The following is a 15,236-nucleotide window of genomic DNA, read 5'->3' as shown; positions in this document are numbered from 1 at the left end:
CCTTCCTTCCTGCCTCCCTTCCTTCCTCCCTCCCTCCCTTGTCCTCCCTTCTCCCTTCACTTCCCTTTCCAACAGTATAGAAGAAACCATAACCCCAAACTCTGCGCTGCCTCATTCACCGCAAACTCCACTCGGGGGTGTGGGGAGAGGGCACAGCTCTTGCAGAGGGGCAGCGGGGAGGCAGGTGTCAGACACAGTTGAAGACTTGAGCTCAGCTGTAGCACCTTGGCATGCTGTTTCATCTTCCTGGGTTTGTTCTTTATTTTTTTTTAAAGACTTTATTTATTTATTTGACAGAGAGAGACACTGCGAGAGAGGGAACACAAGCAGGGGGAGTGGGAGTGGGAGAGGGAGAAGCAGGCTTTCCACTGAGCAGGGATCCTGACATGGGACTCAATCCCAGGACCCTGGGATCATGACCTGAGCCGAAGGCAGAAGCTTAACGACTGACCCACCCAGGCACCCCCTTCCTTCATTTTTTTAAAAGATTTTTATTTGTTTGAGAGTGAGATCATGAGCATAAGGGAAGGGTAGAGAGAGAAGCAGGTTCCCCACTGAGCAGGGATCCTGATGTGGGACTTGATCCCAGGACCAAAGGCAGGTGCTTAACCAACTGAACCACCCAGGTGCCCACTAGGTTCTGTTTTTATAGGTCTAAGAAAATCTTTGCTTACTCTAAGAGTCATGCATGCAAAAAAAGCTCATGCAGTTGGCTGAGTGGAAATGAAGCTTATGTGTTTGCTTGATGGGATGAAGGAAACTCTGTAACTAGCAGCAAAGTGAGTAGTAGCCTGTTGAGGGTGTTCAGAAGCATCCAGGTTCCAGCAGCTCCGCTCTTTCTTTATATATATATGGCATCACTTTCCTCAACGGGGAAATAGCTCACTTTTTTTTAAATTAGAAAGCATTATAAAATGTGAAGACGAAACAGTGATGACCCAGGATTGTACAACTCACAGGAAACCACAGTTCACATTTTGGGGAACTTAGCCCTTCTGGGGTTTGGGGTATTTAGGAATACATATTGTTAATTTTTGTTTTAAATGAGATAGTTAAAAAAAAATTTTTTTTTAAAGATTTTATTTATTTATTTATTTATTTATTTATTTTTAAAGATTTTATTTATTTATTTGACAGAGAGAAATCACAGTAGACAGAGAGGCAGGCAGAGAGAGAGAGAGGGAAGCAGGCTCCCTGCTGAGCAGGGAGCCCGATGCGGGACTCGATCCCAGGGCCCTGAGATCATGACCTGAGCCGAAGGCAGCGGCCTAACCCACTGAGCCACCCAGGTGCCCCTAAAGATTTTATTTATTAATTTGACAGACAGAGATCACAAGTAGGCAGAGAAGCAGGCAGAGAGAGAGAGAGGGAGGCAGGCTCCGTGCTGAGCAGAGAGCCCGATGCGGGGCTCGATCCCAGGACCCCGGGATCATGACCTGAGCCGAAGGCAGAGGCTTTAACCCACTGAGCCACCCAGGCGCCCCTAGTTTTAAAATTTTTAAATAAAACACAATCATGTACAAATTCAAATACTAATGAAGAGTTACATATAAAGATATCTTCCACTCTCTGCCCCTACTAATTTCATCTCCACTCTTCAGAAGCAGGCAAGCATTTTTAACATTAGCATATCTTTACAGAATGTTTCTACTTACATATTTTTTGGCTATTCAAAGGTGATTTAATTTTGACATGCATCGCTATGTAAGTTTAAAGTATATAGCATGATGGTTTGATTTACATATATTGCGAAATGATTGTCAGAATAGATTCAGCAAACATCCATCATCTCTCTAGATATAATTTAAAAAAAAGAAGAAAGGAAAAAAGAAAAAACTTTTCCCAAACTCTTAGGATTACCTTGCTGTACTTTTCTCTGTGATAGCAGTGTTGGCTCTAGGCATCAGGTTATATGTTCCATCGCTAGTACTTAATTTCTCTTGTAACTGGAAGTTTGTACTTTTTGACCTTCTTCTAATTCCCTGTGTCCTTCCACTCCCTGGAGTCCGATTTCTTTTCCTCCAAGTCTGGGTTTTTTCTTTTTCTTTTTCTTTTCTTTTCTTTCTTTCTTTCTTTTTTTTTTTTTTTTAACCTTTTATTTGTTTTTTTAGATTCCACATATAAATGAAATCATGCAGTATTTGTCTTTCTTTTTCTGACTTAATTCACTTAGCATAATGCTTGCAGGGTTCATCCATGTTGTTGCAAGTATAGGATTTCCTCATTTTTTCTGGCTGAATAATATATTCTATTGTATGTATGTACATATATACATTGTGTGTGTGTGTGTGTGTTATCCGTTTGACACTTAGGTTATTTCCATGTCTTGGCCATTGTAAATAATGTTGGCATGATGATTTAATTTTTTAAAAACATTTTTATTTGACAGAGAGCATAGGCAGGGAGGACCCTGGGATCTTGATCTGAGTGGAAGGCAGATGCTTAACTGACTGAGCCAGCCACCCAGGCACCCCGATGATTTAATTTTTTAAGTTAACTTTACTGAGGTATCATTTCCATATAGTAAAACATACCCTTTTTAAGCATATAGTTCATTGTTGCTTTTTTATTTTATTTTATTATTTAAAAAACTTCTTTTAAAGATTTTTATTTGATAGAGAGGGGAAGATAGAGTGTGAGTATAGGGGGAGGGGCAGAGGGAGAAGCAGACTCTCCGCTGAGCAGGTAGCCTGACTTGGGGCTTGATCCCAGGACCTTGAGTTGATGACCTGGAAGTCAGACACTCAACCAGCTGAGCCATCCAGGTGCCCCAGTCTGTTTCTGTTTTGCTTTTTAGATTCTACATATAAGTGAAATCCTACTGTATTTGTCTTTATATCACTTAGCGTAGTACCTTGCATGTACATCCATGTTGTCACAAATGGCAAGATTTCATTCTTTTTTGTGGCTGAATAATATTCCACTATGTGTATATACTACATTTTCTTTATCCATTCATTTATCTGTGGGCATTTAGGTGGCTTCCATATTTTGGCTATTGTAAATACTGTTGCAGTGAATTTAGGGGTGCATGTATCTTTTTGAATTAGTATTTTCATTTTCTTCAGATAAATACCCAGGAGTGGAATTGCTGGGTTGTATGACAGTTCTAGTTTTAATTTTTTGAGGAATTCTCAGATTGTTTTCCACAGTGACTGCAACAATTTATATTTCTACCAATAGTGCATGAGGGTTCCCTTTTTTCCACATCCTTGCCAACACTTATTATTTCTTATCTTTTTGATATTAGCCATTCTGATAGGTGTGAGGTGATAACGAGTTGTGGTTTTGATTTGCATGTCCCTGATGATTAATGATGTTAATTTCTGCCCATTTTTTAATTGACTGACTTCTTTTGGTGTCAAGTTGTAGAAATTCTTTATGTATTTTGGATATTAACCCCTTACCAGATGTATCATTTGCAACTGTCTTCTCCCATTCAATAGATTGCCTTTTCTTTTTTGTTGATGGTTTTCCTTTGCTGTGCAAAAACTTTTTAGTTTGATGTAGTCCCAGTTGTTTAATTTTGCTTTTGTTGCCCTGGCCTGAGGAGACAGATTCAAAAGAATATTGCCAAGATCATCACCTTAGAGTTTATGCCTATGCTTTGTTTTAGGAGTTTTATGGTTTCAGGTCTTACTTTTAGGACTTTAATTCATTTTGAGTTTATTTTTGTATATGGTGTAATAAAGTGGACCAATTTCATTCTTTTTCATGTGTCTATTGAGTTTTCCCATGTGTCTATTGAGTTTCCCCTGCCTCCCTTCCTTCCTCCCTCCCTCCCTTGTCCTCCCTTCTCCCTTCACTTCCCTTTCCAACAGTATAGAAGAGTTGGCATTTTCTCCATTGTCTATTCTCACCTCCTTTATTACAGATTGTGTAAGTGTGGGTTTATTTCTGGACTCTATTCTGTTCCATTCATCTGTGTATCATTTCATTGGGGTTTTTTGGGTAAATATATGTACCTGTGTAATCAGTACCACACTCAAGATAGGGAACATGTGCCTCTTTGTAGTCAGTATCCACCTATGGCTCCAAGGCAATCACTGATCTGCTTTCTGTCACTATGAATTAGATTTGTCTTTTAAGAGATTTTAACAAATGGGATATACTTATTTATTTATTCATAGATTTTTGAAAAAATTTATTTGTCAGAGAGTGAGAGAGCTCGTACAAGCAGGAAGAGCAGAAAAGGGAGAATGCAGGCCTCTATCCCAGGACCCTGAGATCATGACCTTGAGCCAAAGGCAGATGCTTACCCAAATAAGCCACCCAGGCATCCCTTATGGAGTTTTCTGCATAGCTCCCACCTTTCTGGTTCTCCACCTTCGAGAACCTAGCTCTTTATTGATGTAGTCATTTGGGTTTCATTACAAACAAGTAGAACTCATTTCAGCAGGGACACTTGAAGGGGTCTGTTTTATCCTTAAAGGTTCTAGAACCAGTTCCAATGTGTGTGCTTGCAGGGCGGGGGAGGTTGTGTTTCACTACATCAATAAGCAGGGCCCTTGACACCAACTGGGTATCCTATAGTTCAGCTCCGTTCTGACACTATCTGCCCAGAGATCGCATCCTATTTTACAGATTAAGGGCTCAAGTCCCACAAGACTGTCCCTCCCCCCACCAGATGCTTTCAGAAGTTGTTACTTGTGCTTCTGACTGACTAGCTATAGCTTGGAGGTTCCACCACCTCCTCCTCCCCACTTTGAGTTACTGGTTAAGAACTCAGCCCTACGAGACTGCCTTCCTAACTCTCTTCAGATGCCAGTTGCAAGTCCAGGTGCTTCTGATTGAATGGCTATAGATCGCAGGTCTCCATAACCTTTTTCTTAGGTTCAGCTAATTTGCTAGAGCAGCTCCCAGGGCTCAGAGAAACATTTTCCTTGCTAGATTATCAGTATATTACAAAGGATATTGAAGGATACTGATCAACGGCCAGATAGAGATACCTAGGGTGAGGTCCTGAAAGAAGGAACTTCTGTTCTCATGGAGTATGGGGCTCTGTACGGTGGCACATAAAAGCCTTCTGGTTCCCCAGCCTGGAAGCACTTTGAACCCCATCTTTTTTGGGTTTTATGGAGGTCTCATTACATAGGCATGAATGATTAATTAAGCCACTGGTCAGTGGTGATTGATTCAGCCTCTAGTCCCTCTCCCCTCCCCCGAGGTCAGAGGGTGGGTCTGAAAGTTCCCCCTCTCTTTTGTGGTCAGTTCCCTATCCTTACAGGATTTCGAGAAGTCATCTCAGTAACATAAATCCAGTAGTGATGGAGAGAGAGTTGTTATCATTAACAAAACACCCATTTCAGCTTTATGGCTGTCAAATGATTTTAGGAGCTGAAGACAAAAGACCACACAGTATAACAAAAGATGCTTCCATTGTTCTTGTCACTCAGGAAATTCCAAGGGTTTGGGGAGCTGAGAGCCAGGAACAGTGACCAATTATTTATGAGAAATGTGCCCTGCTCAAATGAATGACCAAATACATATTTTTTACAAACCACAATATTACAGTTGTATATCAGGAATGACTGCTTATAGAAGCTGTCACCACCATTTAAGACTCTTCTACCCCTTTGTTACAGTGGTGTAAGGCACTGGCTGCCCTTTTGCCCCTGTGCTTTGAGTTCAGCCAGAGCCCTCTCTGTATGCTGCAGCCGTCCAGCATGTCCTTTACAGGTAGGTGTTAACCAGTGATTTCACTTTCCTCACTGGCTGAGAGAAGTGTTTGGGAGGAAAGGAGAGGTCACAGGTCACATTAACAGGAAACTGTTGATCCATAATCTCTGGGGGGGGTGCAGCGCGAGGAAAGGGACAAGGAGAGGAATGAGGAGAGGGACGTGGAGACACCCTTTCTCGCCTCGCTTCTGTTGTACACTCTGTTCTCATCGTCTCTACGTTCGCTGTGTCGCTGGCTTTGTGTTCGTTGGTGTGCTCTCCCCAAACCCCTCCTGCATCTTTCCCTTCTCCTCACCTTCTCTAAGTCATTTTGCTCGTTGTCCTAACAGCAACTCTCTTCCTCTCCTCCCAGAATATTTTGGTGTTGTGTGTTTACCCACAGTCTTGGTCTCTTTATTCTCTTTTTTCACTCTGATAAACTACCCTCATGACCTCATTATCTCCCAAAGGCCCCATCTCCAGATGCCTTTGCTTTAAGAATTAGGACTTCAGCATATGAATTTGGGTGGTTAAAATTCACCATTTTAACCACTGCTAAGTGTACACAATTCAGTGGTAGTAAGTACCTTCATAGTACTTTCCATTACCACTGTCTATTTCTAGAACATTTTCATTGTCCCAAACAGAAACTTTGTACTCATTAAACAATACTGTTTTTTTTTTTTTCTGCCCTCGGCTTCTGCCACCCTTAGTCACCACCAGTTCTGTCTCTGTGAATTTGCCTATTCTAGGTACTTCATATAAGTGGAATCAGACGTTTGCTCTATATTTTCAAGAGGTATACATGTTGTAGCATCCTATTGGAGTTTCACTTCTTTTTAAGGTTGAGTAATATTCCATTGTATGGATGTATATCACATTTCATTTATCCAGTCCTCTGTTGATAGATACTGGCTTGTTTCTACTGGGTTGTTGGCTATTGTGAATAGCGCTGCTGTGAACACTGCATGTACAAGAACACGCTGGAGTCATTGCTCTCAGCTCTTCTGGGTGTGTACCTCGGAGTAGAATTGCTGGATCACATGGACATAAGTGTTTAACTTTTAGAAGGATTGCTGGACTTTCCCACAGCGGCCATGCCATTTTACGTTTCCACTAGCAGCAATGCGGAGGATTCCAGTTTGTCCATATCCCTGCCGAAACTTACTCACTTTGATGGGCTGTTTTAGTGGCTGTGAGGTGGCATCTCAGTGTGGTTTTGATTTGCATTCTCTAATGAGTAATGATGTTGTGCATCTTTTTCACGTGCTTATTGGCTATTTATATAGCTTCTTTGAAGAAATGTTTGTTTCTTCAACTCCTTTGCTCATTTTTACATTGGGTGGTTGGATTTTTGTTGTTGAGTTGTAGGAGTTCTTTGTATATTCTGGATGTTAGACCCTTACCAGATATATGTGTTTGCAGATATTTTTTTCCCATAAATTGTACTTTTACTCTCTTAATAGTATGTTTTGATATACAAAAGTTTTTAATTTTGATGAAGTCTAGTTTATTTGTTTTTACATTTATTGCCTTTGTTTTTGGTGTCCTATCCCAGAAGTCATTGCTGAATCCAATATTGTGAAGATTTTTTTCCTGTTTTCTTCTAAGGAATTTTTAGGTCTTTTTTTTTTTTTTTTCTTTAAGAAAAATTTTAGGGCGCCTGGGTGGCTCAGTCATTAGGTGTCTGCCTTCGGCTTAGGTCATGATCCCAGGGTCCTGGGATCGAACCCCCACATTGGGTTCCCTGCATGGCAGGAAGCCTGCTTTTCACTCTCCCATTCCCCCTGCTTGTGTTCCCTCTCTCACTGTGTCTCTGTCTGTCAAATAAATAAAATCTTTAAAAAAAAGAAAAAAGAAGAAAAAATTTTAGGTCCTGGGGCACCTGGGTGGCTCATTTGTTAAGCGTCTGCCTTCGGCTCAGGTCATAATCTTGAGGTCCTGGCATCAAGCCCTGCATCAGGCTCCCTGCTTGATAGGAAGCCTGCTTCTCCCTCTCCCACTCCCCCTGCTTGTGTTCCCTCTCTCACTGTGTCTCTTTCTGTCAAATAAATAAGCAAAATATTTAAAAAGTTTTAGGTCTTATGTTTAGGTTTTTGATACATTTATGGGGCTCGATCCCAGGACCCCGGGATCATGACCTGAGCCGAAGGCAAATGCTTAACCAACTGAGCCACCCAGTGGCCCCTAGTTAAGGGTTTCTTTTTTAATGGTGTAAGGTTAAGTGTCTAACTTTATTCTTTTGAATGTGGTTATCAGTTTTCCCTGAACCATTAGTTGGAAAGACTGTCCTTTTCCCATTGGATGGTCATAGCACCCTTGTGGACATCTATCTCCTATTTTATTTTATTTCATTTTATTTTAGAGGGAGATAGAGAAAGTGCAAACGGGGGGTACTTGGGTCAGAGTGGGAGCTTGAGGTGGGGAAGGGCTTGATTCCGGGTGTGTTTTGAGGAGAGAGTGGATAGGATGTGATGAAGGATTCGGATGCAGGTAGGTGGGAAGGGATTCAGGAGTTTTGGCTTGAGCAGATGGAGGGGTGGAACAGCTCTTCACATAGAGCTGTGGGGAAAATAGGGAGCAGCTAGACTCTGGTATGTTAATTCAAGTTGTAACTTAAGCTTTTCTTTAAATGTGAGTCGACTTCAGCATTTTTCACGTTTGTTCTGTTTATACTGGCTCAGAGTATTTGTAATTTTTACATTTACACTGAATGGGATGGAGCAAGGAATCCATGCTCCTCCAAAAACAGGGCTCCCAGCCTTGTCAAGCCATGAAGACGCCCTGCCCTTAGAGCAGGAGCCAAGGCAGTCAGGGTGCTAGTAGTATGGCTGCTTCCAGGAGTTTCTTTTCAGAAATCCACGATGATGGAACAGCTCTGGGTTTGTGGTCAAAGTGCCTCTTCAGTTAGGCTGCCTAGGCCTTGGTGTTTGGCCTTAGAAAGGAGAGGGGTTGACATGGGTCTCTGCAGAGAGCTGGCTTTGAGTGAACAGCACAGGGGATAGAAGGCAACCAGGTGTGCCTGGAGCTGTCAGATGTTCTGAGTTTGCGTGGCATTTGTGATTCCAGATACTCTGTTTTTGTGTCCTCGTTGTCCATTTGTCCTTGTTGTCAATAGGGAACCAAAACCTTCATGGGCACTTCTTAACAGGAAGGGGTGGAAGTTGGTCGTGCACATAGCTCTGCAGCCTGCTGACTCCAGGGTTTCCTGTGAACACCTCGGTGATTTGAGCTCCATGCAGGATGACATCCAGTGACAGACTCCTCTCAGTCTCCAGCGTTTCCAGGCTGTCCTTTCTTCCTTGACCACTGGACCTGAGGACAGAAATCCGTGTGGTAGGAAAACTGGCCTGGTGGACATGGTGGGTTCTTTAGGGAGGAAGTAGTCCTCCTGTCCCTCTTTTTGCCGACCTCTGATGTGACTCCACAGAGAGGGCTGGGCCTATGTGATTGGCACCTGACATATCCTATCAGGTGTGAAGGGCTGTCTCCAGCCTGGAGCCCAGCTTTGCCGGTGTGAATATACCCAGGCTGTGTGGACAGCAAATAAGTGGTTGGGTCCTGAGGCCCTCCATATGAAGTGGCAGCAGTGGGTGCTGAGGGCAGGCCTGGCTGTCCTGCCTCACTGAAGAGCAGGAGCAACTCTGCAGGTGGAATGTGGTCTTGGGTTTTTCTCCCCAGTAACAGAATTTAGAGAATTTTCTGTGGTTTATTTATTTATTTTTTAAAAGATTTTATTTATTTATTTGACAGACAGAGATCACAAGTAGGCAGAGAGGCAGGCAGAGAGAGAGGAGGAAGCAGGCTCTCTGCTGAGCAGAGAGCCCGATGCGGGGCTCGATTCCAGGACCCTGGGATCACAACCTGAGCCAAAGGCAGCTGCTTAACAAACTGAGCCACCCAGGCTTCCCAGAATTTTCTGTGGTTTAAAGCAAACTGTTCCAACTCCAAAATGTGAACATTTTTGAACAGAGTAGAAAAGTTGAGAGAATAGACTTATACCCACATACATACCTCTTGATGGAACAGTTAATGTTTTATCATATCTGCTTTATCTCTCTCTCTCTAAATATATATATATACACATACACACACATATATTTTATTTTTCTCTGAACCATTTGAAAGCACATTACAGTCATTGTGAAACTTCAACTCTAAATACTTCAGTTCGTGGGGCGCCTGGGTGGCTCAGTGGGTTGGGCTGCTGCCTTTGGCTTGGGTCATGATCTCAGGATCCTGGGATCGAGCCCCGCATCGGGCTCTCTGCTCCGCAGGGAGCCTGCTTCCCTCTCTCTCTCTCTCTCTCTGCCTGACTCTCTGCCTACTTGTGATCTCTGTCTGTCAAATAAATAAATAAAATCTTTAAAAAAAAATAAAATAAATACTTCAGTTCGTATCTGAGCATAACAACAACTTGGTTTTGTTGTTCAGTTCTGGCCTGGCCATGGCAGCTTGTGGCAAGGTTGAGGTGTACAGGGACCAGCAACGTAGACAATAGGCCGCAGTCAGGAGCAGCTGGAGCCGCATCCACGCTCACTTCCTGTGTTAGCACTACTTTCTGATTTCCAGCCTTAGTTCAGAACCTTAAAAAATGTATGGTACAGCATTCCAGTTTGTGAAAAGGAATGAGGACCGAGCAGCCTGTGCCCACACAATTGCCCTGTGTCCTTGCTCCTGCCCACCCGCCCGGAGCCCCATTGGCTTTGCTGTGGTATCTGTGACCCTGGACAGTATTGAGCACAATCTGCACTTTTTACAACTTTATGTAGTCACTATACTTTATTCTTATCTTCTGTAAACAGGCTGCTATTAAGTTCCTCATGAGGTTGTTAAATGAGAAGGATGTATATGTAAATACCTTGTCCCATGCTGGCAGGGAGTAGAGTCAGTACATCTGGGCACTCCTATTTTATTGCGTTTTGCTTTATTGTGCTCCAGAGATAATTGCGTTCATTTTACAAATAGAAGGTTGGTGGCAACCCTATGTCCAGGAAGTCTGTCAGTACCATTTTTCCAACAGCATTTGCTAAGTTTGTGTCCTGGTGTCATAGTTTGGTAATTCTCGCAGTATTTCAGACATTTTTATTATTATATCTGTTATGGTGATCTATGATCAGTGACTACAACTTGCTGAAAGCACACATGATAGCTAACATTTTTTAGCAGTATTTCTAAATTAAATACATTGCTTTAAAAAAAAAGATTTTATTAATTTGAGAGAACGAGAGCACGAGCTGGGGACGGGGATAGAGGCAGAGGGAGAGGGAGAAGCAGACTCCCCACTGAGCAGGGAGCCCAATGTGGGGCTTGATCCCAGGACCCCCAGATCATGACCTGAGCCCAAAGCAGACGTTTAGACAGCTGAGCCATCCGGGCACCCTGTGTACATTGCTTTTTTAAATATAATACTATTGCATATTTAATATACTAATATATAGTATAGCATAAACAGCTTTTATATACACTGGGAAATAAAAAGCTCATTTGACTTGCTTTATTGTGCTTCTTGTTTTGTTGCAGTAGCCTGGAACCAAACCATCTCTGAGGTATGCCTAGACTGTTATACTTCTTGCCTAATAGGTGTTGAGGAAATGTGGATGTTGAAGTGGGCAAACAGTCAAGTTGGCAGGGAAGTAGATCCCCCTTGCCCACTCAAGTACAGTTTACAGCCCAGCTCTGTCCTCAGAGAATCTTGGGCTCATTCAAGGGCAGGAGGGTGTATCAGTAGCTTCAGCGCCCCTACCTGGGAGGGGCTGTGGCAGCCTCTCCCCCAGGTCGCTCGGGCTGTGACAGAGTGTTGCCAGCTCCAGCCCCCCACCCCCTTCCAGCCTTTGCCTCTTCCTGCCTCCCCCACCTCTGGGACAGCTCTGTGCCTGTACCATTCACCATTTGGGAACTGCCTGGCTCCTGAGGCTTTGAGCAGCCAGTGTGTGGAAGAGCCCAGGACTCTGCCTAAAGAAGATGAGGAACAAGACAAAGCTGAGCTTTGGAACTGGAAGGAGTCCAGGGTGGCTGACTCAGACATCTTCAGGGCCCTGTGTGGAGCTTTCTGCTAGGCTGTTCTTCCACAAATCACTTTGTTTCCTTGATCATGCTGCAGACCACCGGTCTTCTGGGCCCCCTCTTCCAGGAGCTGCTGGTGGGACTGCTAAGAAACATTTTCACGTTTGAGGGGGGAGTTTGGCAGGGCTGGGAGAAGCTTTCAGATGAAGAGATCTCCTAGGGCATCTCATGCTTGTCCTGGCTCCTTGGCCAGACTTTTGTGAGGGCGCTTACTTGCTCATGACTTCTGTGCCAGATGTGAGACACCAGCCATTAGTGGTCTTCCTCAGGAGGCCTCTCCTGGATCCCAGGAAATGAGAATTAGCAAGAACACCTGGCACCCTTGCCCCACCATTACTCTTCCCCTGGCACAGCAGTGCATGAAGTTCAGTCTGTAGGGAGCTCCAGTGGCTTGACTCACCTGGGACGCCTGCCCTCAGGTGCTCATGGCCAAATGGCCTAAGGCCTGCAGAGCCTTGAAGTGGCACTAGGTGGCACTCTCACACAGGGGAGTCCCAGCAGGGTGGTTGGAAGGGACCTCGTTCGGGGTGGGAATGTAAACTTACCAAAGGGTTTTTGTTTTTCCCAGAAATCATTATTAACTATTGTCTGGAATCTAGAAGGCATTTCCTTACTGAAACGTGTGAGGTGGAAGTCATGCTAGAAGGCTGATCTCAGGACAGACCTGGGGGCTGGTTTATGAGTTCTAAATACCAGTCTGCCCAAGAGGCCTAGAATGGTTATAAAGGAGCTCTGGTAGACATAGAGTAGCAGTGTTCCTCATTTTACAGGGAGAGCATTGGTGCTCCAAAGGCTGCTCAGCAAATGAGAACCCGGGCTTTTGTTTTCCTCCCCCGAGTGTAACTTGGACTAGACCTGGTCTGGAAGTAGTGGCAGCTTTGGGGAAGTCAGAATGGTCCTCCAGGATCTTTCTGGTTCTGGAATTTAGTGTTGCCAGGATTCTGTGTTATCCTCTTGTGCTTTAACTGCTTTTTATCCAGGCTCCATGGTGTGTGTGCTTAGAGTTCTGGGGTGAGAATGGAGTCTCTTAAGTCTCGCTGAGTCTCAGAGAAAGCTGTGGGCCCAGACTGGGAGCTGCCAGGTACAGCCCATGTTGGGTATTCACCAGCCTTGTGCTGGAACCTGAACCCCAGGGTGCTGGAACTAGACATAGGGCATCCCTGCTGGCCTGTTCCTGCTCTGCATTGTGGTATCCAATGTTATGGAAGTCCATGAGGAGGGACCCTAACTGTCTTCTGGCCTCCCCACTGCAGCATTCCAGACCTGTAGCTTTTCACAGAGCATTTGCTGGGATAGAGCCAGATGAGGAGGACAGGTGTGTGGGTCTTTGTCTGCCCAGCACCATGTCCTTTTCCAGGCTGCCTGGGCCCAGCTGCCCATCTCTTTACAAGCCAGAAGGCTCTTTTTTCCTGTTCCAAATGTTGCTTTAAAAATAAAATCCTCTGAGGGCACCTGGGTGGCTCAGTGGGTTGAGGCCTCTGTCTTCGCCTCTGGTCGTGGTCCCAGGGTCCTGGGATGGAGCTCTGAGTAGGGTTCTCTGCTCGGCGGAGGGGCTGCTTCCTCCTCTCTCTCTGCCTGCTTCTCTGCCTACTTGTGATCTCTGTCTGTCAAATAAATAAATAAAAATGAAAAATCTTAAAAAAAAAAAAAAAAAGAAAGAAAGAAACCAGATTCTTCGTGGTCATAAGAAGCTAGGGATGTACCTTTTTATTTTACAATTTTTGTAAAGATTTATTTATTTATTTATTTGACAGACAGAGATCACAAGTAGGCAGAGAAGCAGGCAGAGAGAGAGGAGGAAGCAGGTTCCTTGCCGAGCAGAGAGCCCAATGCGGGCTTGATCCCAGGACCCTGGGATCGTGACCTGAGCCGAAGGCAGCGGCTTAACCCACTGAGCCACCCAGGCTCCCCTAGGGGGATGTACCTTTGATCAGTACCCTAGAGTGGCAAGATTGAGCCTTCAGAGGCACTCTGACCATTGAAGGGGGTGCTGACCTACCAGATGCTAATCTGGCTTCCGATTGCCATACCCTTTCTTTGGTGTTCCCGTCAGACACTGTCTTGCCTAGAAAATGTTAAGCTGGTTCCTTCTCTCCATCCCTTGTGGAGCAAGTGCTTGGTGGTCATGGGGATAGGGTGCTGACCTCCCCAGGCTGGGCCCTGCTATCTAGTGGGGTAGAAAGGCAACTATAGGAATCTCTCCCCCCATCCCCCTCTGTCCCCGCCGGCAGCACAGGTTCTAAACAGCCCGAGGCCAGAGGGGACGTTGCTTCCTGGGTCTGGTTCCGTGGTCTTTGCCAGATTTTGTGTGGCAGGAGTTTTGTATGATAGTGGAGAAGAGGGGGCAGGGGTGGGGGTAGGGGCAGCTTGTACCTTCAGGATGGGGTGTGAGAAAGAGCCAGACTTAGATGCCTTGTGTGTGTGCTTCAAGGGCCAGAAAAGGTGGCTGGGGGTGGCATTCTCAGTCTTGGAAAGCTGGCCCTGGGTGAGATAAGCCGCACGTGGAGGCCTGAGACTACCCAGATGGGGGTGGGCAGGGAGGAAGGCCCTCAGCCCGGCCCAGGAGGTGTTGCCTGGGAAATCCCGTGACCGGCGGGGTTGGTCCCTGGGCCGCAGCCCCTCCCCTTAAAGGGGCTCTGGGCGGGGTGGCTGCGCCGCCCTCCGGGAGGAAGGAGCCGTCTGTCTGCCGTTGTCCAGTGTCCGCCCTCTGTCCCCGCCCCCGGCGGCCTCAGTGGCTGGACCCGAGTCCCCGCCCGCGGAGGCTTCCTCCCCGAGCGGCACCTCCCTGAGAGTCGGTCCCTGAAGTCCCGCCGGACGGGACCACCTGCGGGTGAGTGAGCCAGAGAGCAGTGGGCGCCCTGGAGCGGGCGTCATGGGTGCCCGGCGCCCCATGGAACTGCGGGACCCTGGGCCGGAGAGCCCACCCCACAGTCTCCATCCCGTTGTGGGTTTCTCCTGCCCCACATGGTGGGTCACGGGCCGCGCAGGATGAGCTCATTTCCGCCGCGTCTGGTAGCATCTCCTGGCCCTCCAGCCGAAAGGGCTGGGCTGGGGCTCTGTGTCCCCTTCCGCGCGGGGAGCTCTGGGTGATTTCCTCAGTGCGGCCCTGTTCCTGGGTGGGACCGGAGGTGTTCTCAGTTCCTCACCCAAGGGGCGGAGAGGGGATGACATGCTGCCCTTCGCAGAGCCCCATCCCCGCGTCAGGGTTCCTTTCATTTGGGAGATTTAAGGAAGCCCCACGCTGTGGGGAGTACCTCCCCTCCCTTCCCCTTCCCTGGCCTCTGGCTTTAAAGAAGCATCTCTGGGTCCTTTTCTTTGCTTCCTCTTCTCTTGCCCAAAGCTTCCCCAAGATGGCTCGCCTGTTTCACCTGGCAAGAATCCATTTTCCCTTTTCCCAGTTCTTGAAGTTTTGTCTGCTTCTAGCCCTGGAACACAGGGAGGAAGGGTTGGTGGCCCCCCTGGACACAGCTGCCTGTGTGTGCTTCAGGTGAGCTGCAGGAGGAAAGCCACCC

The 15,236-nt window shown here is 46.0% G+C and overlaps 1 protein-coding gene across 9 annotated transcripts in view; it reads left to right on the top strand.

Moving 5' to 3' along the window:
• The window catches only part of PISD (phosphatidylserine decarboxylase), a 43,827-nt gene that overhangs the window by 18,824 nt on the left and 9,767 nt on the right, over positions 1 to 15,236 (top strand). For 3 of the 9 annotated variants that reach the window (XM_045067113.1, XM_045067260.1, XM_045067173.1), the window contains exon 1: positions 13,630 to 14,554. The exons of 2 other annotated variants lie outside the window; for them this stretch is intronic. Coding sequence is in view for 2 of the 7 variants with exons in the window: in XM_045067027.1 (XP_044922962.1) it covers positions 14,889 to 15,211 (323 nt within the window). In the remaining 5 variants the exon portion in view is untranslated. 4 more of the 9 variants (XM_013063472.2, XM_004766379.3, XM_045067027.1 and 1 more) reach the window with 4 other exon arrangements.

Source organism: Mustela putorius, unplaced genomic scaffold (assembly GCF_011764305.1).
Source record: "Mustela putorius furo isolate JIRA1106 unplaced genomic scaffold, ASM1176430v1.1 tig00000081_pilon_pilon_pilon, whole genome shotgun sequence".
In the NCBI taxonomy this organism is placed as follows: Eukaryota; Metazoa; Chordata; class Mammalia; order Carnivora; family Mustelidae; genus Mustela; species Mustela putorius.
The sequence above is the reverse complement of the archived record's forward strand: the minus strand, read 5'-3'. Positions and strand labels throughout refer to the sequence as shown.